At 56.6% G+C, this 24,803-nt stretch overlaps 1 protein-coding gene across 3 annotated transcripts; it reads left to right on the top strand.

The window, feature by feature from the left end:
- The first annotated feature begins 922 nt into the window (after window positions 1-922).
- Window positions 923-23,273, top strand: RHOF (ras homolog family member F, filopodia associated). Of its 3 annotated transcripts, XM_082853535.1 has the most exons (11): window positions 923-1,226; window positions 2,295-2,399; window positions 4,349-4,439; window positions 6,637-6,706; window positions 7,989-8,038; window positions 10,119-10,199; window positions 10,713-10,882; window positions 11,172-11,259; window positions 21,650-21,759; window positions 21,847-21,981; window positions 23,096-23,273. In XM_082853535.1, the coding sequence occupies exons 7-11, from the start codon at window positions 10,745-10,747 to the stop codon at window positions 23,258-23,260; spliced, it is 636 nt and encodes a 211-aa protein (XP_082709661.1). In that variant the 5' UTR covers window positions 923-1,226; window positions 2,295-2,399; window positions 4,349-4,439; window positions 6,637-6,706; window positions 7,989-8,038; window positions 10,119-10,199; window positions 10,713-10,744; the 3' UTR covers window positions 23,261-23,273. The 3 variants fall into 3 exon arrangements, with proteins under 3 accessions (XP_082709661.1, XP_082709662.1, XP_082709663.1); XM_082853536.1 differs by lacking the exons at window positions 923-1,226; window positions 2,295-2,399; window positions 4,349-4,439; window positions 6,637-6,706 and adding an exon at window positions 6,751-7,456; XM_082853537.1 differs by lacking the exons at window positions 923-1,226; window positions 2,295-2,399; window positions 4,349-4,439; window positions 6,637-6,706; window positions 7,989-8,038 and adding an exon at window positions 8,936-9,614.
- The last annotated feature ends 1,530 nt before the right edge of the window (window positions 23,274-24,803 follow it).

Genomic DNA, 24,803 nt, shown 5'->3' with positions numbered 1-24,803 from the left:
CTGCTGCTGCTGCTGCTGCCCGGGAGGCGGCTGGCGGCGGAGGCTCGGCTCCCAGTAGCCGCACATCCCACAATACACCGCTAAGGAGCCCGACCCGAGCGCTCACCCTCCTCCTCTTCCTCCTCCTCCTCCTCTTCCTCCTCCCCTCTCCTTCCTCGCCGCTTCCCCAGGCACTCTCCCGGCGGCGGCAGCTGCGCCGCCAAAGCCCCGGGCCCCAGCGGCCCCCCACCCCTCACTCTCGCGCTCCCACACTGCCTCCCCCCTCCCGGGGGGAAGGCCTTTTAATTTATTTATTCTGCTGGGACTTAGGTGGGGGGCTTGGCTGGCGGGGGAGGGGGTCTCCCCGAGCTCTACCTCCCGCGGCTGGGGTTACCCTCCGAGCCGCGGCCGCCGCGGCGTGCGCCTGGGGCCTCCAAAACTGTTTCCAAACTGCCAAAACCGGAGGTGGGCGCGTGGGGGCTCAGGGGAAAGGGCTGGGTTTTGGGGTGTGTGTCTGATTGTGTGTTTGGACGCTGGGAGCCGTGAGGGGCGGCAAGGAGGCTCCAAGACGAGTTGCAATCGAGGTATCTCGGCTCCGGCTTCCTCTTCTGCCCCGCGACCCCCTCCCCCCAGAGCGGAGCTGGGGAAGGGAAACCAGGATTTTAACCAAATTAGCATTCACATTCCTGGGAGGATGCAGCCCTTGCCTGGACCTGGGTGATAGAAGCTTCTTTCTGTTTTTATTTTTGGAGAGGAGCGCCCTGTAATTGTGAACACATGCTTCTCTCCCCGCACCCCCCCCTTCCTCCAGTCACCGACGAAGGAGAGAGTCCCCCTTTTTTGCATTTATCTTTCCTTCCCCTTTCTTTATTAAAGGTCCGGGAGTGGCGGCGGCCAATCAGCGCGCGGCTTCCATTTTGTGAGTTCAACTCCAAGGCTCCCGGGCTTCGCGAGGACGCGTTTGTAGCCCCCTCTGCCTCTCCTGTCGGGCGGCCGAGGCGAGGAAGTCGCCTCGCTGGGGCTTCGTGGTGGTGTATTTCACATTGGGGCTCTTTTCGGGGTTTGTAATTTGGCCGTGGGTAGGTAATTGGCTGGAGCAGGGCGGCAGGGTGCGGCAGCCAATCAGCGCGCGGCTTCTATAGGGCTTGAGTTATTAGACGCTGCTCTCAAAACATCCTTCATCAGACACCAAGGAGAGGCCAACAGATGAGGGGAGCCATTTTTCTGCAATGGAATTAAATGGCCAAGTGGGTTTTTCCTTTGTTGCAAATGGGGAATGTTTTTCCTTTGACTCCACCATCCAGTTCAGGACGCCTCAGTGTTGTGTTTAACATTTGTCAACAGGCTAAAGGACTCACAATTGGAAGAATGAAGAAGACTTTTTAAAAAGATCTGGATTTTTCCTTATGACTTGGAATCCATCTTTGTCTTGTATAACTAGGTCATAGCACACCATTAATGTCAGCAGTTAACAATTTTGAATTCCAAAAAACCTAAGTAAACGACATATTTAATTTTTTTCCTCTTTTTTTTTTTCTTGGGTGGGTGGGGGGAGCTTGGAGCTGTCTTAATCTGTATTCTCTTGACTGAACAATAAATTTTTATATATATATAGTTTCCTCTATTAAACACTTAAACCTGGCCATCTTATTAACTCCTTCTGCTCTCTTTTTAACAAGGTAATGTTTTAAATGTATAGTTTTAGGACTAGCGAAATGGCAGCAACAAAAAATTGTAAGCAGTCGTTACTCTTTTAAGTTTTTTAAAAACCTTTTACATTGTAAGTACCCAGTCCATTCTGTCCTTACGCAGTGCAGTTTTCATTGTTAATGTTGCTGAGATGTCCTTAATTTTCTGAACCTTCATCTGCATGTATATCTTTGTCGCTCTTGTCTAACATAAAACAGTTAAAATGCTTTTAGACGATTTTGCTTTTATACAGCTAGGGTTTTAGCTTTAAGCTTTTGAAAATGTTTATAGCAATAAATGCTAGTCAGCTTTCTTCCCAGTAACATGTACACTTTCTTTGAAAATCTATCTATTTGAAGAAAAACATCTCTGTTTTTCTCGTCTTGGTAGGGGGGTGGGTGAGGGAAAGGAAGACCTCTTTGTGTAAAGAGACTAAAGCCGTCACAGGAAACTAGATTAAAACTGGAAAACAAGTCCTAGCTGGTTCGAGCCAAACACCATCGTTAACTCGGGGGTATTTTCTATGGTGGTTGGGATGGCCGGTGCGTCTTTTGCCTTTTGTTTGATTTGACTGTGTATTTTCGCCTTTTGTCTCTTAATGACGGTCACACCATTGCTATATCCAGAGCAGTAAACAGTCCTCAGCGAAGCCGCCTTTTGCCAACCCAACCCTGGAAAATTTGCAGAAGTGGAAGGAGCTGAAAATGCCATGAGAGTGTAACTTTAAAAAGGTAACAACAACAAAAAAGACACCACCACTACTCCAAATATTCCCAACTAAACAATCCCCCTAAAAGATATTTTTTATAATAACACCTCCAAAACCTCCGCCCAGCTTGATCTTCCAGACTCCATGGCACCGGGCTGAGCGGGTAAGTAAAAACAACAACAACAACAACAACAAAACTGCCTTTTACCCCTTCGAGGAAATGTTTTTTCGAGCAGGCCAAGGGCTGCAAATGTTTGGGAGCTGAGGGGAGAAGGTTTCAGGAGCTTCATGTTTGGCAGCCGGATCGGGAGGGGTGGGGGGGTGGGGACGAGGAGGGCTCTTCAGACCCTTTTGCCCCTTCTGCCCCGGAGGCGAGAGAAAGGTCTCCCCAGCGACGTGGGGCATCCACGGAGCCGCCTGCGCTCGTCCTCCTCGCTTTTCTAGGTCTGAGCCTTGGGGGGAGAAGAAATTGAAGTGCTTTGGGGAATGCGGGCACAAAAGCCGAGGAAGCCTCTCCTTCCGGGCCTGGGGTCTCTTTCCCTTTTGATTGTGGGGGTCTCGCCCTCCGAAGCCGGCTTTTCGGGGCTCCGGGGTGCGCCTGCGCTTCCTGAGCGAAAAAGGACAAAAGGCCGGCGTCCATGTTGGCACCATGACGCAGCATCTCTCCCGCCTGCAGCCCGAGCGCTGCCTGTGCTCCCGGCCGCGCTCGCTCCTCCCTCCCAAACACGAGTTTTATTTTCAGGTTCAGAGCAGAGCCGCCGGCTGGGCCGGGGCCGGGGCCGAGGCCGAGGCCGGGGCAGGAGCCAGGGCGGGACTGCGGGTGGCTAATGGCGGCCGCTTTCTTCCTTCCTCCCTCTTTTCCCGGTTGTCGTTGGGAGCCCGGAGCAGGCGGCGGCCCCTCGGCCGGGCCGGGCCCCGAGAGCCCGCAGGACACAGCGCCCCGGGTCGAGGGGTGGTCACGGAGGCCGTTTTGGGGGCCGCGGGCCTGGGGGCGTCGCGCGCCGCGGCTTTCGCGCTCGCCTCTGCCGGGCGAGGCGGTCAGACGGGCGCCATTTCGCGCGCCGCCCGCGGCTCGGGCGGTGGCGGCCGCCGCGCGCCAGGCGGGAGGAGGGAAGGAGGCGGCGGGGCCGCGGGTGGGGGGAGGGGAGGCCGCCGCGGCGCCGCCCGCGTTCCAGGCCTCCGCCTGCGGGGACGCCCCTGGCCCGGGGAAACCTCGACGAAGAGCGCGGGTTCCGCAACGTCCTCGGACCCCGCTCCCGACCTGGGGGCCCCCGGGGGCACGAGGAGGCCGGCGCGGTCGCGGGGTCTTTTCTCTTCCCTCCCGCGCGGGAGCCAGTAGCAAAGGGCCACCGGGCCAATCGGGGCCTCGAGGCCACCCCCTGACCCCGACCGGCTCCTCCAGAGGCCGTGGACTTATTCCCCGCGGCCCGGCCCAGATCCCAGGCCGTCCCTGCTGCCCACCCCGAGCCTCGGCGCCCACGTCCGGCTTCCAACCGCCCTTTGATAGCCGAGCCCGAGGGGCAGGTGGGCCCCTTTTGTCCCCACTTGGGGCGTGAGGCCCTCACGCTGGCCACCGACGTCCCTAGGTGGCCGTCCAGGCACAGCCGGCCAGCCGGCGCTCTGGAAGGTGGGGTGGGGTTTGGGGCCTGGGAAAGCCGAGCGGGCCTTCCCCGGGATCCCCAGAGGCGGAGGGCTCTGGGGTAAACCCTCGCATCTCCGGTCCTTCCTGGGGGAGGGGATGCGGACGGGGCGGGCCTTTGGAAATGCAGATGAGCCGCCGCCTGCTGCTCGGCGCCCCGGCTGAACCTTGGTGATTCATCCACACCCCCCTCCTATTTATTCTGGAGTGAGGGCTGCCTTGGCAGCTGGGAAGGGGGGAGAGGCATTTGTAAGGCTCCCCTTCCCTCATGGAGACCGTATCCGGTTTGTGGCCATCGACGCCCTAAAACACCCTCCGATTTTTCCCCCCAGGATCATGACCGGAGAAGGGGCCCGGTACCCCCAGAGTGGACCGTGCTCCTTTGGACAGAAGCAGGCCTAGTTTGACAGTCCTCCCACTAAGGTAGGTGTGAGCCCTTTCCCAGCCTGCGAGAGATATTTGGGGGGCTTTGGCCTGGAGCCCAGGGAGGGCGGGCATCCCAAACCTGCTAGTCTGGTTCTGCAGCCCTTCCCCCCCACAGATGTGTGGGACTGAAATCGGCTGCCTGCTGGGCCTGCTTGGTCCATCCATCCCCGCCTGTCAGCTTCCGTTGTCAGGAGTTTGGGGCGTGCAATTCTTTGCCATATTTAGGAGCATAGGAGAGGCTGCACTTGCATGTATTAGGTTGGCCCAAAAGTTAGTTCGGGTCTTTCCGTAACATCTTACAAAAGCCCGAACGAACTTTTTGGCCAACCCAATATTTCCCAGTTGTGTGTTTGGTGGGTGGAGTGCCCTGGATGCCTGTTCTGAAAGACACAGGCAGCTGCCAGGAAACCGGGCCCGGCCCTGGCCCTCCCTTCCGGCCTCCGCTGGGGGCGTGTGGGGTGACTGTGTGAGCTGGCCTCTTCCCCTCTGATGTCTGGCTGCTAGGGAGGTGAAGAACAGAAAGACCTGAGATCTGGGCCAGCTTTCTTTAAGAAAGAGGTTTCTTGACTCTTCCCCTTCCAGGGAATTCCCAAGATTCCACCTCACCCAGGCCCCCCCCCCCCACCAAAAAAAAAAGAAAAGAAAAAGAAAAAGCCCTGTTTGTAGAACGGGAGAAACCCGGATTTGAAACCTGGCTAGCCATTTCACCTGCTGTGACCTTGCGTAAGCAGCACAGATCCTCAGCCCCAGTTTCACCATCTGCACAGATGGGTCAGTGATTGTCAAAGTTGAGTGTGCAGCCGAATCACACGGGTGGCTCATTAGAATCGACTCCGAGGCCCGGTCCTTGAGTTTCTCATTCAGTAGGTGGGGCCTGAGAGCTTGCATTTCTAACAAGTTCCCAGGTGATGCTGATGCTGCCTTGTGGAGACATTTTGAGAACCTTTGGGCCAGGTAACACCTGGGGTGTTGTGAGGATCCAAGCATGTGCTCTTGGAACCCCGAACTATTTCTTGGTGCGGAGGTGTCGCTTCGTAGAGATGGCAGCTCTCTCCTTATTCTCCTTACGCAAGCTGACAGCATGCAGTTTCCCATTCTCTTTATCTCCAGGAAGCTCCGCAGCTGGAGACAGTGCGGCCCTTGATCTCTGACCCCTCTCCCACGTGATCTTTAGTTTGTGATTACTTTGATGAGCCATTTGGGTCCAGGTGCTGCTGATTGCGCCGCCTCCCCCGTTCGGGCCGAGGCTTGACTTCCGGGTCTAATAGGCTCTGCTCACTTTTATCCCATCCTTCAGTTTGGGGGCTGGAGTGAGGACTGGGGGAGCCGTAGGGCTTGACCCAGAGGTTTTGTTGGGAACGTGTTGGTGCTTAATCGAGGGAGGCTCTAAGGCAGGCAGCTGTGGGTTTGACTCTCCCCTGTGCTGGTTGACCTTGGGCGAGTCTCCTGTGTAAAGTGATAATGAAGCCTGCAGTAAAGGGTGGACGGCGGATTAAGTGCGATTAAGGGGGCCGGCCTCACAGGCTTCACACCAGTTGGCCCCCCTTCGGAGGTGGCTGCGGGGGGTGGGGCTGGGCTGTCCGAGAGCTCCTCCCCCACCAGCCCACCTCGTAGCACGTGGCACAGCCTCAGGGCAAAGGGGAAGGCTGACATTCTGCAGGCTGGGAGCCAGCTCCATTTTTACTCCAGTGTTTGAGTTGGGATGGTGGCTTTTCCTCAAGTCCACAGGCTGTTGTTCCATGATGGGTCATGGTTTGGGGGGTTCCCCCCACCCGGAGAGTAACGTGACTCACCCAAGGTCAGGAGGTCACCACCGGCAGTCAGGATGAGATTCCAGGTGTCTTCCAGCCCAGCACCTGTGTGCATGGCACCCCCTCGCCCCAGCTGCTGGGTTATTCTGGGCCCCTGCCAGTGCTAGCTGTCTGCTGGCGTCACCGCCTGGGAGCTGGGAAAACTATTTGGTTGAAAGTAACCAGCGTGGTACTCTTAGGTCCTTCTGGCTGCCATGCCTTGGCGCCATGAGGGTCTCCAGATAAGCTGGATTTGGTCCATGCTGTCTTTTGCTGGGGGGCAAGGGGTGCAGCCGACCACACCTGGCACCAGACTCCCTTCCCCCTACCCAGGGTGAGCACTTTGTAAAAGTTGGCGAGGCTCACATTATTAGTATCATACGAGCCTTTCCCTCTTTCCACAGTCTGCCCCAATCCGGTGGTTTAAATTCGGCTCTGCCATTGATGAGTTCATTCAACTCCCTGGATTCTCAGGTGACCTTTCTGCCCCCTGAGGGTGTCCTGCATCCCTTCTGATAGAGCCCTTGGGGCTCCACGGGGCTGGGGTCTTTATCTCCCGTGGGCGTTGGATAGTTAAATAATTGATTTAAACCTCTCCCTCCCAGCAGCAGCTTGGAGGGTTACAGCCAGTTCCTCCACTCCCGCCCTCGGACCAATTAGGGAACAATGAGGCGCTCCATTGTGGTCCGGGTGTGATTCTTGGAAGGGAGAGGGGTCCCGATGACCTGGAAGGATCGTACCCCTCGCCGCTTCCTTTTTTCACCCCCTCTTTCTAATTTCTTTGTCTGGCACGCCAGTACCTCCTAGGTGAAGGGAGGGGCGGGGCAGCCTATCAGTCCTCAGACTGGTTCCTCTGCCGAGAGCGTGGCTCCACCCACCGGTCGCCCAGCAAGCTCGGGGCGGGGCTGCTCCTGGCGCCCAGCCGGTGGAGCCTGCCTGGAGAGGGCCACGCCAGCGGAAGGGCGGCCGGAGGTGGCCGGACCTGCCTTCCTACTGGACGCCAGGGGCCCGCCCCTTCCGGCCCGTTGGGCGAGAGCCGAGGCGTGGAGTACGACCTTTTGGACCCCCTGGGTGGAAACTGAACCTCTGCCTGGACTGTGGAGATGGACACCCTGCCATCTCAGAGGCCGCCTGGGTCCAGTGCTGTCTCCATCTGGCCAGTGACCTCGATGAGTTCCTACCCCTCCAGGAGTCGTGGTCTCTCCTGTGAATCAGGAGGAGGAGGTTGGCAGATAACCTTTGACCTGTCTCTGAGTCTGGCTTTGTGGAGGTAGCTCTTTGTACTCTGGTGGTGACTCCCCTGAGCCCACCACCACATGTTGAGCCTGGAGAGAGTCCTGGGACAGGGATAGACAGCCTTGATCCCCCAGGCTGCGCTGGGCCACCTCCCATCCCTGGGGCCCCAGAGGATGGTCAGTTACTTCTGTCTCACGTGGGGTGGATGACCCCTCAGGTGTGTAGTGACCTCCCAGAGTATGCTGAGGCACCAGGGAAGTGGAAGCCATTAGCATTGTCGTTAACGTCCCCGTCCTGACCTGTGCTGGCCGGACCTTGCCCTGACAAAACAGAAGTGGATCTGGCCCTACTTCTCTCTTGTGGTCAGTTGGCCTCACTAGATCCCAGGCCTAGATGTGAGCACAAATCAGTTCACCCCCGCAGATGCCACCTGCCAGCTCCCCTAGGCTTCTGTGTCTCAACAGCTTTGTGGCAAGAACCAGTTTAAAGAATTTTTTCTTACCCTCCTAAATCTCTCCAGGAATTCCTGGTGAATAGAAGAATGGCATGGGTCCTCGGAACATTTTGCAGGTAAGGGAGTAGGGCTCCCCGGGCCTGTGGGTGTTCCCAGTGCCTCAGCTGGCCTGCCCTGGCACAGCACCTCCAAGGAAGCTCCGAGCAGCTGGCCTGGCTGCTGGGTATTTTTAGCTACAGATCCAGCCCCTACACCACCACTGGAGCCAGGTCCAAATCAAACACGCTCCAGGCAGGGTGGGGCTGGGGCTCTGTGCCAGCCTCTCAGCCAGGCAGGGGTGGGTGGGCAGGCTGGGGCCAGTGTCAGCTGTCCTACCTGGACCTGGGCCGGCCTGGGAAGACCTGCTTTCGTGTAAGTCATTTTTTCTGTTATAAGTTGAAATCCATTAGTTAGAAAAGGTGGAAACAGAGGTCTGAGGATTTTGAGGAAAAGTTAAGTGCCCTCTCCCTACGGGCTGGAGCAGTTCCCACAGTTTGCTCAGAATGGGCAAACTCTAAGTGAGTTCTCTCAAGGCCCTTCCCAGATGAGGTAGTCTTACTCTCCCAGTCACTCCCTGAGCTTCAGGGTATCTGATGTGAGGTCAGGCCTGTGCCTGGCTCAAAGGTAAGTGGTCCTCCCCTCCCTCAAAGCCCTCTTCCGTCCTCCCCTCCCTCAAAGCCCTCTTCCATCCTCCCTCTCCCTGAGTGATGGCTTCCTCCCCCTCCTCTTCTGCCAGCCCCAGGCTGCCACTGTGTAGAGATGGCCCCAGCTCTGTCCTCACCAGCCAATCACAGCTCCCCCCTGGTCACCGGAAAGAGCTTTGGCTGGGCTCCTCTGTTCATCTTGAGCCTGATAGCCAGGCCCCTGTGATCTAACCCTCACCACCTTGACAACCATGTCTGGTCTCCCTCCTCATGCCCCAGCCACTGCCAAACCTGATGGGGTTTCCAGCCACCATGCGTTTACTCAGGCTGGGTACCCATCCTACTTCCACTGGCCCTTCCTGCCAGCACTGCCAAGCTTAGTTCATGTGTTGCCCAGCTCTCAACTTCCTCTGAACCCCACGGGGGCTCCGGTGTCTGAATTGTTCTCGTCTCGCAGACTCCTTTAGACTGCTTCCCCCAGGACTGAGTTCCTCAAAGGCAGGAACACAATTGCCTCTCAATAAACGTGTGCTGCAAAGAAGGAATGAATGAATTGCTGTATATTTGTCTAGGGGTGCTTGACCCAGCAGATGCCCTCTGGCCCGGTGACAGAGTAGGGCTTTCCGCTTAAGAACCTGGAGCTGGGTCTTCTCTTCCCAGCTCTGGGCTCTTTGGGGGCTTCCTGGGGCAGTCTCTGCTGCCATCTGGTGGTCAGATTATGCCTTGCATTCTCTGAAAACGTTGACCTGGCATTTATGGTGCCAGGTTGACGATTTCCTTTCCGAAGTAAAATTTACCTGATCCTTGCTGAGTACCTGAAAGTGGGGAATCTTCTGGGTGGGATGAGGGCAAGAAGATCCTGAATCCTGCCAGCCCTTCTCTGAGGAAACTGTCAGATGTCCTCCCCCAGCTGGGAAAGATTCTGCTCTCTCACCTAGCCATGTCCCAGTGCCTGCCTGGTACATGCCTGATCCTGGGGGTCCCTCTGCCACTCCTGACCACTGGCCCGGTTTGTGCAAAAGACAGTCCAAGGGAGGGAAGGGGTGGGAGGCAGGGGTGGTTTTGCCCAGACGCCCTGATAGTACCTGGCCAGAGTGAATGCTCAGTAAATAGCAGTTTGGGTCCGGGGGTTGAGGAGAAAGCTTGGGATGAAGGATATGTGGCTGCTGGCTGGAGAACACAAACTTCTTGGTGGGAGCAGGGTTATCAGTCTCCAAAGTGGACGGAAGGGGGCCCAGCTGATCTCAACTAGATTTACCTTCACCTTCCCCTTCCCCTTCTCGACGGCGTCTTGCTTGGTTCCCACGCCTCTGGGCCTTGCTAGAAAGAGGTTCCCGCCCGCTTGGTTTGGGGCCAACCCTCGAAAGGGTTCTGGGGCCACTCACCTGTTACCAAAGTTGCCGCGCCGAGGCCATCGCCCGGCAGAGGGCGCCAGACCTCCACCTTTGGGAGGTGGGGTGATAGGTAAGCGGAACCGCTATTCCCCAACCCACACACAGGCTCACTCCCATAGGGCCAGACCACGTGGGCAGACAGGACCCCTATGCCAGGATCTTTCTTGGAACCACCGACGCTACCTTCTAGGGGAAAACAGGTCAGAGTGGACTTCCCCGAGGCCACATAGTTGGGGCGGGGAGAAGCTGGGGGGCTTTTCCCAGAGCTTAGACCAAGGCTCCTCGAACCCGAGGGCTGGGGGGCAGTCCGCCAATCAAAGAGACCCTGCCCGATGGAGGAGGCCGAGTCGGCCAATCAGAGGGTCCCTGCCTGAAGACAGAGACTGCCAATCAAGGGTGCCAGGCGGGAAGGGGCGGAAACTATCAGATCTTGCTGGTTGGGGTGTGGGGGGCGCCGTGACTCGCAGGAGAGATGGGAGCTGCGCTTGCCGCTGAGCACTCCGTTTCTCAGTTGCCTCAGTTTCCCTGGAAATGAGAGGTGAAGACTCTGGGCCGAGAGCCTAGCAGGAAGGAAATAGTCTGGGAGGTCGACCCGGCTGGCTGCCTGGCGGAGGAGGTGCCGGCTCCGAGGGCGGGGCTTCTCTTAGCCCCGCCCTAGGGGCCAGCCCGCGCCCCGCCCGCCCCGGATCGCTCAACCTTAGCGCTCTCCTCAGGGCGCCGCCGCCAGTGCTGCCTGCTCCCGGCTATGGACAACCCTGGGGCCGCAGCCCCGACTGCCGCCCCGGGCCCGGGCAAGAAGCAGCTGAAAATCGTGGTTGTGGGCGACGGCGGCTGCGGCAAGAGTTCGCTGCTCATGGTGTACAGCCAGGGGTCCTTCCCCGAGGTGAGGCCCGCCGGGGGGTTGGAAGCAGGCTGGGGGCGAGGGAGACGGGCTTGGGACCACTGGGGGTGAGGGACAGACCTCAGCCTGCGCCCCGAACCCGGACCCCAGGTCCCTGGCGTCCTGCGCACGGAGAGGCGGCCGTCACCCCGGGGCGCCCCCTCGGGAATTCCAGAGCCCAGCAGAGTGAGGGGGGCTGAGCCGGATGGGGTGAAGGTGGGGGTGGGGATCCAGTCGGACCCTGGGTCCCCGCCGCACCTCTTAAGAACCAACACTGCCCGTTCTCCGACAGCACTACGCCCCATCCGTGTTCGAGAAGTACACGGCCAGCGTGACCGTGGGCAGCAAGGAGGTGACCCTGAACTTATACGACACCGCCGGTGAGTGCGTCTGCGCGGCGAGGGTCCTAGGGTCCGCCAGGAGCGTTTCCCCTGAGGGGCATTCCCCGCCGGGCATCCCCGCCCGCCCTTCTGCCTCTCCCGGGGCCCTGACATCCCGTCACTCCTGGAGGCCGCGGAGGGGCGCTGGCTGGGAACCGGTTGACCACCGCCTGACTGGGTGGTGCTGGAGGCCGACAGAGGCGCCCCATCTGTAAAAGGAGGGTATTTGGAAGAGGTGAGTTCCTGAGCCACCCTCTTAGCGCTGATGTTCTGAGGGCTCACGGGTTCCTTCCTCTCCTATGGCTCTAGAAAACCGTGGGCTTTGCTTCTGCTTATTATGGTTCCAGGATTTCGTGTTACATGCTGTGGTCTCTTAGGATTCCGTGGGCTGCAGATTTGAGTCCCCTGGTGCTAGGGTTCAGTGGGCTGCATTTCTGGGTCCTATGTTCTAGAATACTTTGGGCTATAGATCAGAGCCTGTGACTCCAGGATTCTGTGGCCAACAGCCCTGAGGCTCTAGGGCCCTAGAGCTACACATTCTGAGTCCCATGTGTCTGGAATTCCATGGACTATGGTGCATGACTCTGAATTCTATGGTCTATAATTTTGAGCCTGTGGTTCTAGGATTCTGTGGCTACAGTTCTGTTTCTTCCTGGCACTGAAGAAGGAACAGAGCTCTAGGGAATGTAGGTTCAAAATAAGGTTCTCTCTGCCACCTGCAGCTCCTAAGGCAAGTGTATTTATGCTAATTGCGTCACAGTCATCAGCGTTCCTATTGTTGGGGGATGGGTGGAGGAGCACAGCCAACGGGAGGATTTGGGTAACACTGCTGGTACTGGTACCCTTGGGGAGCTTCCATCCTGCCCTGACGCCCCTCTGGGCTGAATCAACTTTGGGGAGCAAAGCTCAGGATCCCAGCTGGGGCCTCACCCAGCCTCTGTGACTCAGTGTTCAGTAATTTGCAGGGGACTATGTCATCAGGTGTCCCTTCCCCTGTCGGCCAAGCCTTGTATGTATGAGGTCAAGTCTTCCAGCTGGTCTTGGATAGGGCCAAAATCCAGGACCACCCCCTCCTGCCCACCGCTCCATAAGGCTGCCAGTAACATCTCTCATTCCACTCTGGAGAGGTTCAGGAAAGGGCCTCTCCCAGCCCCAAACCCCTCCTTCATTCCTGACTTTGCCATATGGGTGTGTCCCCCCTATAGTGGCCTCTAAGGGCCCTCTCTTGTTGGATGAGGGCCCTGCAGGGCTGCCCCCAGAACAGGGCCATGCCTCCAGCCCCTTGAACTGGGAAAGCCAAAGGCGTCTGAGGAATTCCCAAGGGCGTGGCCACAAGAGCAGTAAAAATCGTGGTGTGTCTGGGACACTTTCAGTTTCACATGTTTCCTGTCCGGGACCCAGGTGGGGGCAGGTTCATTAACCCCACTTTGTGGGTGGAGTGCTGGTGGGGCAGGGAGAGTCAGAGGGAAGATTTCACTCTCTTCCTTCCTCTGCCCTCAGGGCTTCACCGCAGCCTCCCTCATCGGACCCAGAGTAAGGATCACTTCTGGTCTTTCTGGCCTCACCCAGAGAAAGATGCTCAAAGAACTTATCAGCGTAGATTGTCCTGTAGAGGTTCTGGAAAGCTTCTACTTGGTATAAGGAATGATTTTCACTAAGAGCTACTGTGGGAGGGATGGGGAGAGCTCCTTCCCAAATCACCAGGAGCAGTGACCACTCAGGGCGATGATTACCTGTCCACAGCTTCCTGCCACATGCTTTGGAGTCAGACCTGGGCTTTGATGCTGGCCCCCCTGGCTGCGGGTCAGTGGGGACACCTAGGCCTCAGTTTCCTTCTCTGTAATCAAGGCTAAAATAGTTGTGAGGATTACATCAAATTCATGTGACATGCAGCACTTAGTGCAGGGCCTGGCTTTTGCAAAGGGCTCACTGTCATTGTGATTTTTTAACCTCCTGCCATTCAGGCCCAGGCCCCAGCCCAAGCCTATTCTTTTGAACCCGCTGCCTGCAGAGCTCTGTGCCGGCCCCCACCCTCTGCTTTCCCAGCAGGACTGTTCCAGGCGGCAGAAAAGCAGAGCTGGGGTTTGAACCTCTCAGTGGCATCCCTGGGGGAGTAGACTGGCCTCACAGTCAGCAGGACGGCCCAGGAGGGATATTCTGGCGGGAAGAGACGTGGCTGTTCCCTCAAGGGTGTCCTGCTGTGACTTGGGAAGCCCCACTGTCAGGAGGAGCATGAAGGAAAGCCTGGGTCATTCCTCTTCCACACGCCAGTGCCCAGCGTGGTGCTTGTCCTAGAGCGAGGCTTGTGTAATGAATGAATGAAAAAGAAACCTGGGTGCAGAGACACCCCTGGAGAAGGTCCTTTGTGATAAAGGTGATGAGATTCGTCTCTCTCTCTGGGGTGGACAGATATCCGAAGAAAGTGGCAGAAAGAATGGCCAGGTGATCAACTAGAAAAAGGTAGAGACAGGGTGAAGGGAGTGGCCCAGGTAGAGATGAGTAATGGTGGTTTTATTTATTTATTTATCTATCTGTTTATTTATTTATTTATTTATGGCCGCGTTGGGTCTTTGTTGCTGCGTTGGGTCTTTGTTGCTGCGTGTGGGCTTTCTCTAGTTGCGGCGAGCAGGGGCTACTCTTCGTTGCGGTGCGTGGGCTTCTCACTGAGGTGGCTTCTCCTGTTGTGGAGCACGGGCTCTAGGCTTGCAGGCTTCAGTACTTGTGGCTCGTGGGCTCAGTGGTTGTGGTTCACGGGCTCTAGAGTGCAGGCTCAGTAGTTACGGTGCACGGGCTTAGTTGCTCCGCAGCATGTGGGATCTTCCCGGACCAGGGCTCGAACCCGTGTCCCCTGTACTGGCAGGCAGATTCTTAACCACTGTGCCACCAGGGAAGCCCCAAGTCTAGTAAAGGTTATGGTAGAAGGTTCTAGAACCTGATGGGCTAGACCCTATGGTGGGAGGTGGGGGGCAGGGGAGCGAGCATCTTTCCAGCCAACCAGTGGTGCTCAGAGCTGTGGGATGGGGTGCCCCCCCCCCGAGAGGCTGAATTTCTCCACACCCAGGATCTCAGCCCCAGGGGTCCGTGTGGGAGGAGAGTCTGGCTACTTGTCTCTGTCCTGCGGAAGCAGTTACAGACACCACTGCGGCGGGAGGGTGGATGGAGGGGTGATGGAGCTCTCAGTGCAGTGCGCAAAGGTGAAGGGGGCGGGCGCTGTGAGCACCCATTGCCCTAGCAGCTCATCTGCCTGCCCAGACACCCTCAGAGGCAGGAAGCTGCGGTGAAGTCTGAAGTTTCCTGGGCAGAGAGAGGGGAGGTGGGGGCGAGGTGGGATGTTAAGACACCAACCGGAGACAGAGCTATCTGGGCTTTGGGGTGGGGCATCACAGGACTGGCTGGAGTTGCCCCGGGAGGTGGGGAGCTGTGGTCCCCTTCTCAGCCAGAGATGGGAACAGTAGGAAAAGTGGGGCGCAAAGAAGTCGCTGAGACAGGAATCACGGACAAGAGGGGTGCCTAGGAGCCAGGAGCCCTGGAGGCGGGGGAGCTGACGCTGTGGGTCTATGGCGCATGCGTGGTCTGAGCTCCAGACCGCGGTTAGGAGACACAGGTGGGCGGGCCCCAGTAGCACTAGTAAAAGTGGGTTCCTCTTCTGGCAGCTTCCCCTTCTCACGCTGCCTGCACCCCTCCCTCCCCTGACCAACACCCCGGCCAGAGATGGGAACCACGTGCCCTGTAGATGTCCTCTGGCAGATTTGGGGACCACTGTGGCCCAATGACACCCTCTCCTCAACCCGGCACCAGGTCTTAGAGACCATGCCCCCGGGAAGATGACTGTCATGGTAGAGCTTCCCACAAAGGAAATAACGCTCGCGTGAGCCTCACTTCCTCAGGCCCTGTGGCACCGCCAGCTTCAGGAAGATGGGCAGCTTCCGGGGGAGCTGTGGATCAGAAGACCTTTCCTCTCCAGAAGCAAATGTGTCCTTTTGCACATAACCCGAGGGGCTTTTTTTTTTTTTTTTTTTTTTTGCGTTATGTGGGCCTCTCACTGTCGTGGCCTCTCTTGTTGTGGAGCACAGGCTCCTGACGTGCTGGCTCAACGGCCATGGCTTATGGGCCCAGCCGCTCCGCGGCATGTGGGATCTTCCCGGACCGGGGCACGAACCCGTGTCTCCTGCATCGGCAGGCGGGCTCTCAACCGCTGCGCCACCAGGGAGGCCCTCGGGGGGCTTTTTTAACCTCTCAAGCCCATCTGCAGAGGCCAGAGTGGGACCCCTGTTCGCCTCTGGGCAGATGACTTTGCCCCCTTTAAGCCTGGGCATCACTGTGGGTAAATGGGGAGGGTAATTGTATCACCTAGTGGATGGGAGGCCTCCTAGAGCTCGTGGGTCCCAAGATCTGCGGTTAGAATCCCCCACCCAGGCCCCCATTCAGCTTCTATTTCAATAGTAACCGCAGGCCCACACCTTTGCCCAGCATTGCTCAGCCTGCAAGTCCTTTACTTCCAATATCAAGGGCAGGGTTATCACCCCCTTTTTCAGATAAGGAAACTGAGGCCCAGAGAGGGAAGGTGCCAAGATCACGGAAAATGAGTCTGAGTGGAGCTTGGCTCTCCTGACTCATAGGGGTGGGGTGTCCAGGACACTCCACTCCTCCCAAGGAGCCATGAGGTCGACAGCACCCAGAAGTCCATAGTCTGCAGGCGTGGTCCCTATGTGGAGGCTCACACTGACCTCCTGGGGAAAGCTGCGCCAGGCACAGTCAAGTCAAGAAGACAACTGGGGGCTTCCCTGGTGGCGCAGTGGTTGAGAGTCCGCCTGCCGATGCAGGGGACACGGGTTCGTGCCCCGGTCCGGGAAGATCCCACATGCCGCGGAGCGGCTGGGCCCGTGAGCCATGGCCGCTGAGCCTGCGCGTCCGGAGCCTGTGCTCCGCAACGGGAGAGGCCACAACGGTGAGAGGCCCGCGTACCGCAAGCAAAAAAAAAAAAAAAAAGAAGACAACTGGGAAGAGGCGATGGGATCTGGGCTGGCTACCCATCCTCTCCCAGAGTCCCTCCCTCTCAAGATCCCCTTGTTGGCAGCCTTTCCTCACTGGGTCAGGGTTGGGGCTTGTAGAGTGAGGACAGCTCCCTATCCTCTGGGGTGGATTGAGAGAGAAGCACCCCAATAGTTCTACCTATGGTCTTCTGTCCTTTATGAAGCTTCCCTTTAGCTGTGTGACGTTGGGCAAGTCACTTCACCTCTCTGTGCTTCAGTTTCTGCATCTGTCAATTGGTGATAACAATAGCAGTAGTGGGAATTCCCTGGCGGTCCAGTGGTTAGGACTCCGCGCTTTCACGGGCAAGGGCCTGGGTTCAATCCCTGATCGGGGAACTAAAATCCCACAAGCTGCATGACTCGACAAAAACAAAACAAAACAAAATAAAAACAGTAGCCAGTAGTGAGGAATCATAGTGAGGAGAGATGAGTCTATGCAGGTAAAGGGCTTTGAGTGGGGCCTGGCATGGGATGAGTGAGAGCACTGCCAATAAATATTGTTGATACTAATCATTTTTACTAGTATTATCGAGGCTCACCTGCTCCTCACATATGCATTTCACAGGTGAGGAAACTGAGGTCCAGAGATTAATTCCCAATTAGGAAGGCTTCCCGGGAGGATTGGGGCTTTTACAGCGTCTGGGCAGGAAACTGGCCTTGGAGCTGGGAACCGCGTTGGTGCTTCAGCTCACAGGGAGCCTGTCAGTGACCTTGAAACCTGCAGCCCCACCCCCAGCCACGTGGGCTCCTAACAGGAAGAACTTGCCAGCCCAGCTTCCCGGGGTGGGGGGTGGGGGGGTGACTTCCCTGGCGGTCCAGTGGTTAGGAATACGCGCTTCCATTTCAGGGGGCACGCGTTCGATCCCTGGTCGGGGAACTAAGATCCCGCGCCCTGCGAGGTGCGGCCAAAAAAAAAAAAAAAAATTAACAGGTGATGGAAGTGAAATGCCCTTGCAAACCTGAAAGCCATAGAGATGATTATTCCACTTTATTCACCGGCTCATTTGTTTGTTCGTTCATTCCCCAAATGTTTATAGAGCCTGTCTGTGCGCCAGGTGATCTAACAGTGAGGAGTACAGAGATGGCCTGTCCTCAGGGTCTTACGTGCTCATGAGGGACATCTCCCCCCACAAACAAAAACAACTGTGATGTCAGGTAGTGATACTTGCTAGGAAGAAAAATAAAGCCATAGTTGGTCATGGGACAGACTGCAAAGGAGGCTCTTGTTTCAGAGCAGTCTGGAAAGTTCTCTTGGAAGAGGTGACATTTCTGCAGAGACCTGAAGGAAAGGAGGGAGTGAGCCATGCTATTACCTGGGAAGAGCCTTCTAGAAGAGGGAACAGCAAGGGAGAGGCCCTGAGCCAGGAGCAGGCTTGGTCTGACTTCCTCATTTAACCCACTGCAGTCTGGCTCCGCCCTCATCAAGCTTGCTGCAGTCAGCACAGGCCCTAATTGCAAAGCCCAGTGGCATGTCTCAGCCCTCGTCTCTGCTAAGTCTGACAAGAGATGAACAACTTCTCAACCACCCACCAGCCAATAGTGACTGGACACCTACCCCGTGCCAGGAATGATTTTTAGACAGACACGGACCCTGCCCTCAGGGTGCTTACAGTCTCCCGGGAGACAGGCGGTGAACAAATAAACGTGTGAGTACAGGCTGTGGATGGACTTTGCGTGGTGAGGGAAGGCCTCTCTGAGGAATCAGCCGGGCAAGATGGGAGGAGACGTCAGAACACGGTAGCCCCATTTTACAACTGCTTGTCTTCTCCTGCCGTGTTTCTAAAAGGGAATCAGAGTGTATGTGAGGCCAGAATTCTGAGCCGCATCATTACATCGTAGAGGCCCAGAACCTGTTTTTGCACACTACAGAGCAGAATAGAGCATTGCTGCGTATCAGCAGAAGGAACGCTGGCCTTGGACTTGAATGAATGTGGAGTCAGGCCTGGCTTTGATTCGGTGACCTCAGAGGGGTCACTTCACGTCTCATGTTTCTTTATATGTAAATGGGAGTATTCATAAGATCCCTGACTAGCACATCAGGCAGGTGGTTGTTGTCAAGGTTTCCTTTTTTTTGGCTGCGTTGGGTCTTTGCTGTTCTTTTTCTTTTCATGGGTCTTCGTTGCTGCGCGCGGGCTTCCTCTAGTTGCGGTGAGCGGAGGCTACTCTTCATTGCGGTTTGCAGGCTTCTCACTGCGGTGGCTTACTCGTTGCAGAGCACAGGCTCTAGGCACATGGACGTCAGTAGTTGTGGCTCGCGGGCTCAGTAGTTGTGGCTCGCGGGCTCAGTAGTTGTGGCTTGCGGGCTCTAGAGCGCAGGCTCAGCAGTTGTGGTGCACGGGATTAGCTGCTCCGCGGCACGTGGGATCTTCCTGGACCAGGGCTCGAACCCGTGTCCCCTGCATTGGCAGGCGGATTCTTAACCACTGCGCCACCAGGGAAGTCCCTGTAAAGGTTTCTTAATCATTTATAGGCAAAGGCACTCTAAAAAGTGTGATGGGAGTTCCCCAGTGGCCTAATGGCTAGGATTCTGGGCTTTCTCTGCCAAGGGCCCAGGTTCAATTCTTGGTTGGGGAACCAAGATCCCAAGGCCGCGCGGTCGCCAAAAGAAAAAGTGTGACGTATAAGGTGGCATTACCAGTAAGTAGTAGAGAGAAGGCAAGTATCTTGAAAAAGGAAATACTGTGGATGGTCAGTCTGAATGTTTAAAAATGAAATGCTAGGAAGGAAATGGGGGAAAAAATGAGGGAAAAGCATTCCAGGTGTGGCACAAGAGCTTGATAGGTTTGAGAAACAGCAAGGAGGCTGCCTTGGTTGTACTGCAGCGAGTGAGTGGGGCAGGAGGAAGGGGGATGAAGTCGAGACTGGTGGGCAGCAGGGTCATGTGCACCACTGGGAGAGGCTTGGATTCTCTGCAAAGGGCAGTAGGGAGCCACTGAAGGTGTTTCAGTTGAGGGGAGAGGGGTGTGATTTTACTTGTGTTACCATCCATCCAGCTGCCAGGTGGATAATGGATTGAGGGGCAGCAGGAGGCCAGGGAGGAGGTGGCACAGAAGACTGACGGTGGCTTGGATGAGGATAGTGCCATGCCATCCAGTAGAACTTTCTGCAATGATGGAGATGTTCCGCACCCGCACGGCCCATTACGGTAGCCACTAGCCCCGTGGGGCAGTCAATTACTTGAAATGTAGCCAATGCAACGGAGAACCTGAATTTTTAATGTTAATTAACTCAAATAGCCACATGGGGCTAGTGGCTACCCTATCAGAAAGATGTGGACAAAGGTCAGGAGAGGGGACACGTATGGGAAGGGGAGATGGGCTGGAAGAGCACGTTGGGCCGGTTTCCCACCATCTTACAAGGATCTCTCCAGCTTTCTGGTAATGAGGGCAGGAGGGCCTGAGTCTGCGGGGCCCTGACTACCCCTCACCGCTTCTCCAGTGTTGAGGGAACTTTGGCTGAGTGACAGCACAGACAGTCCTCCCGGCCCAGCCATCATTAGATCTGGGTTCCCAGTCACTGCACACCATCAGGGATCCCTGGGCTGAGGAGGGCCAGTGGGAAAGGAGATGGCGGCCGTGTCCTGTCATCAGCAGGGGTCTGGGAGCAGGATGTGTCCTGTTTGTGCTCTTGGGAGAGGCTGCTTGTCCTGTGAGGCCTTTGGCATGGAGGGATCAGAGGGCAGGTGGCACCTCCCTGGCACCAGGGGCAGGAATTCCTGGGCTCTGAGTTCTGTGTTCCCTGGAAGGTAGTCACCGCCTGGGTCTTTCTGCAGAGGTGGCCAGGGGTCGCCATAGGGCCTGAAAGACTCTGAGTTCTCACTGTGGTAGTTTTAAACAAAAAATAGGGCATGACAACCACGCACAGTGTGTGATCCCGGGCCTGCTTCTGAACTAGGGAAAAAAATACTACAGGACATTATTGGTGAAATCTGAATACAGCTTATGGATTGGATTAGAAGAGTACAATGTCAGTGTTGGTTTTTGAGTTTCATACTTGTCCTGAGTAGGTGAGAGGACGTCCTTGTTCTTAGAAAAACCGCATAGGAACTCTCCCCTGGGGGTGGGGGTGGGGGCGGGGGAGCCGACGGTCTGCATTTCCTTCTCACGTGGTTCAAAGTGTATATATACAGATAAAGCAAGTGGGCAAAACGTAAGGCCTCGGTGAATCTGAGTAAGGGAGTTCTGTGCTCTCTGTTGTAATTTTTCTGTAAGTTTGAAATTGTCAATATAAAAAATTACTAAAAAAGTTTTTTTTTTTAAACCAACCGTCGCCCAAGCCCAGCCTTGGGTTCTGATTCAGGTGGTGCTGGGAGGGACCGAGTGTCAGAAGTTGTCAGTTCTTCCTGGTGAGTCTGGTATGCAGAGGGGTTGACAGCCACTGTGCCGAGTGGACCTGGATGGGCGCACGGTCTGTCACCTCTAGCACGCCCCCACCCTCCTCCTAGTGTTGGCAGGAATGGCAGGAGGAGCTCAACCAGAGGCCATGCACCTCTCAGCGGGGGGGGGGCGGGGGGGGCGCACTCCACGGTTGACTGCAGTGTCCTGGGCCTACCCAACCCCACTGGTCTGAAACTTCAGGGAGGGGAGGCTTCACTTCGGATTTGGCTTCAGAGTCTGCGCTATTAACCTGAGCACCAGGGATAAGGATGGGAGGGAGGGGTGATCATCACTGGCATGATTACTAGCAGTTTTTCCAGCACTTACCCTGCAATCAGGCCTATCTCTGATCACTGCATGGCTATTTTTTTTTTAATATTTATTTATTTGGTTGTGATGGGTCTTAGTTGCAGCAAGCAGGCTCAGTTGCAGAACGTGGGATCCTTTGTTGTGGCACGTGAACTCTTAGTTGCGGCATACATGTGGGATCTAGTTCCCTGACTAGGGATCGAACCTGGGCCCCCTGCACTGGGAACGTGGAGTCTTATCCAGTGTGTCACCAGGGAAGTCCCTGCATGGCTTTTATCTCGTGTAGGACTGCGGGCTGCCACCTCTGTTTTTTTTTTTTTTTTTTTTTTTTTGCGGTACGCGGGCCTCTCACTGTTGCGGCCTCCCCCGTTGCGGAGCACAGGCTCCGGACGCGCAGGCCCAGCGGCCATGGCTCACGGGCCCAGCCGCTCCGCGGCTCGTGGGATCCTCCCGGATCGGGGCACGAACCCGTGTCCCCTGCATCGGCAGGCGGACTCTCAACCACTGCGCCACCAGGGAAGCCCGCCACCTCTGGTTTACAGACGGGAAACTGAGGCCTAGAGTCTCTTGCCCAGGAGACCCCCAACCCCTCATGCATCGGAGCCCAGACAGGGGACTCAGGTAGAGAAGTAAGTGGTACCTCCCTGACCTCCACCTGCTGTCTGGTTTCAGGGCAGGAAGATTATGACCGGCTGCGGCCCCTGTCCTACCAGAACACCCAGCTCGTGCTCATCTGCTATGACGTCATGAACCCCACCAGCTATGACAACGTTCTCATCAAGGTAAGGCCCCTCTCCCAGCCCGCCTGCCTCTGGAGGAGGGGCTACGGACGGGGCCCCAGCCCTGATGCCCGCTCTCTCCTTCCACAGTGGTTCCCGGAGGTCACCCACTTCTGCCGTGGGATCCCTATCTTGCTCGTTGGCTGCAAGACAGACCTGAGGAAAGACAAGGAGCAGCTGCGCAAGCTCCGGGCGGCCCAGCTGGAGCCCATCACCTACACGCAGGTGGGCCAGGGGCCCCTCCCCCGCCCCGCTCCGCTGCACCCCATCGCCAGGAGCCCAGGACACAGCCATGGCCAGAAAGCCTCCCAGGTCTTTGGCCTCTGCATTTGGTGTGCCTTAGCAGCCTTTCGGGAGCTGAAGCCAGCAGGATTCTAAAAATAATGATTTTCTTTTTTTTGCCGCCCCGAGCAGCTTGCAGGACCTTAGTTCCCTGACCAGGGATTGAACCCAGGGCCACGGCAGTGAAATCACCGAGTCCTAACCACTGGACTGCCGGGGTTAATAATAATAATTTTTAGATATTAATAATGATAGGCCACTTGCCTGAGCACTTTACATTACTTACCTCATTTAATCCTTATAACCTTGAGGCAGGTACTATTAGCGCCCCCCATATTACAGAGGAGAGATGGAGACTCAGAGAGGTTAAGTAGCTTGCCCAGGGTCACACAGCTAACCTGAAGTGGAGCCAAGATCCCATCCCAGTCACTCTGGCCCCAGAGCCTGAGCCCTGAACCACCACCCTGTCCCATCTCCCCAGAGGCCTGGAAGGGCAGGCCTGCGTTGGAAAGCAGGGTTCCTTTCACGAGCCTGACCAAACCCTGCGGCCTTCTGGGTAAGGCATGGCAGAATAAAAGGAACACGAAGGAAAACTAATGAAGTTTAATAAAAAGGAACAGGCATTAATAAATTTGTGTTAGAAATACTGTTTTTACTCTAATAGCCAGCTCAGTTGCCCTAACTGCGCTTTCGGGAAGAGCAGGGGAGAGAAGCACGTAGGAAGCCCTTTTGTCTTGAGGCCTTCAACTCTCCTCACAGGCCTGGAAGACACAACACATCACCCCAGTTCTCGGCTGAAGTCAGCCCCCGTCTCTGCCTGAGTTCGGGGGAAGCGTGGGCAGGAGGCCAGGACAGAGCTCCCAGTAGCTACAGCCCACAGGCCACACCACACTGGCCTTCATGGTCCATCCGCACACACTGGGGAGTGCTGGCCCTGGGGTGAAGCGTCCCCACACCGAGGCCTCCGCCCCCAGCAAGCCCCCAAATCTGTGAGGGGTCTCACAGGAGACCGCATGCTCCAGGCCCCTCGTCTAATCGCGGCCCCTCCCCCCACCAGGGCCAGAGCGCCTGCGAGCAGATCCAAGCTGCCCTCTACCTGGAATGTTCTGCCAAGTTTCGGGAGAACGTGGAGGACGTCTTCCGAGAGGCCGCCAAAGTTGCCCTCAGTGCTCTGAAGAAAGCACAGCGGCAGAAACAACACCGCCTGTGCCTGCTGCTTTGACACCTCCCGGCGGGGCCCACGGCCCTCACGATAGAACTGAGAGGACCCAGGTCCCCAGCTCCAGACTACTCCCCAGATCCTGCACCCTCCCCAGCTCTCGAAGGGCACTCGGAGTCGGGCGTCTCCAGGGCCTGGTGGTCTGGAGCCTGTGGCCAGGCTCTTGGAACATTCTGGAACTCTCTCCTTTCCCAGCTGGGGCTCTGACCACGAGCTCCCCTCCAGCTTGCACGGTGGTGGTGAGCGAGGGTGCTGGACTCAGTCCCTCTGTACCCTGGAACTAGCATTTGTCCCCAGGACTCAGGAGTGCCCTCATCACTACCAACCCCCAGCTGTGTGTCCCCTTCTGCACACCCAATAGGTCCTCAAAGCCTGTGCTTGAGATGAGAAATGACGTCTGGTATGAGGATAAATGTGGACTTGGCAGCGTTCCACACAGCCCCCAAGCCTGCTCTCCCCAGTCACCCGCCTCCCTAGTTTCCTGAGATAGGCACGGCTGCATCCTCCAGCTTCTTGCTTCCTCCCCGCAGGAACTCAGGCACCAGGATGGGACCGAGGCCTATCACAAGAACACAGGCCCCAGCCCCAAACGTGGGGGGCCGGCACCAGCCCCCTCCCTCCTCCCTTCCAGAGGACTTAAGTCTCAGCCCTCGGCTTGGCCGCCATCTTTCCAGAGCTGGACGCACATGAGGCAGAGAAGAACCTCTCTCAAAAAGCAAAAAGTATTCTCTGGCTGATCCATGTGATCCTTGCTCAGTGTCTCCTCACCTGCAACCCCTCCGCTCGCCACTACTTGCCAGAAACCCGAGATGAAAAGTGACACCAGCTCCGAGTGATCTTGGGCAAGTCAGGTCTCTCTACAGACTGTCTGCAGAAGGACGGCACTGGCTCATTTAAATAGTCATCGAGCTCCCATCTCTCTCAGCCTCCAATTCTGCCAAGATGTGGAGATCTGGAACCAAGGCCATCCTGGCCTCTTGCGAGAACAGACTTGATTAACCCCCAGTGCAGATTCACTGAACCTCCTAGAAGGTCTGGGGTCAGGGGCCCAAGAGTTTTGAAACTAGTGCCCCAGGTGATTCTGATGCCCCAGAGAGTGAGAGCTGGTGGCTCCTGAGTAAGCCCAGGGATCAGCGTTACCTAAGATGAGATAATGGCTTCAGGTGGTCCTGCCATCCCCGGTATCTCCTGCCTCAGCCTCCTCCGTTGCCCAGTGCTTCAGCCCCCACTAGGCCTGAGAAAGAGACTTCTGAAGTCTACCCCACCCCATCTAGGATCCCCAAGGCCTTGCCGCGCCCTGGGGAATCAAGAGAGCATTCGGTCCAAGGCTCCGTGGACAAATGATGGTCTTGGACAGAGGTCCACAAACCACAGTCTGTGGGCCAAATCTTTATTTTTGTAAATAAAGTTTTAGTGAAAAACAGCCCATTCGTTTACGCGTTGGCTGCTTTTGCCCTCCAGTTGCAGACTAGACTAGAGTGAGAGACCATCTGGCCCTCAAAGCCTAAAATGTTTGCCATCTGGCTCTTCACAGAAAAAGTTCGCC

Source organism: Leucopleurus acutus (assembly GCF_964270905.1).
Source record: "Leucopleurus acutus genome assembly, chromosome: 13".
Lineage (NCBI taxonomy): Eukaryota > Metazoa > Chordata > Mammalia > Artiodactyla > Delphinidae > Leucopleurus > Leucopleurus acutus.
Note: the sequence above shows the minus strand (reverse complement) of the source record. Positions and strands in the feature narration are given on the sequence as shown.

Coding starts and splice junctions, on each gene's coding strand:
- RHOF (XM_082853535.1), top strand. CDS start 10,745: ATGGACAACCCTGGGGCCGCAGCCCCGACTGCCGCCCCGGGCCCGGGC. Junction 10,883..11,171: donor GCCAGGGGTCCTTCCCCGAG/GTGAGGCCCGCC, acceptor GTTCTCCGACAG/CACTACGCCCCATCCGTGTT. Junction 11,260..21,649: donor GAACTTATACGACACCGCCG/GTGAGTGCGTCT, acceptor GTCTGGTTTCAG/GGCAGGAAGATTATGACCGG.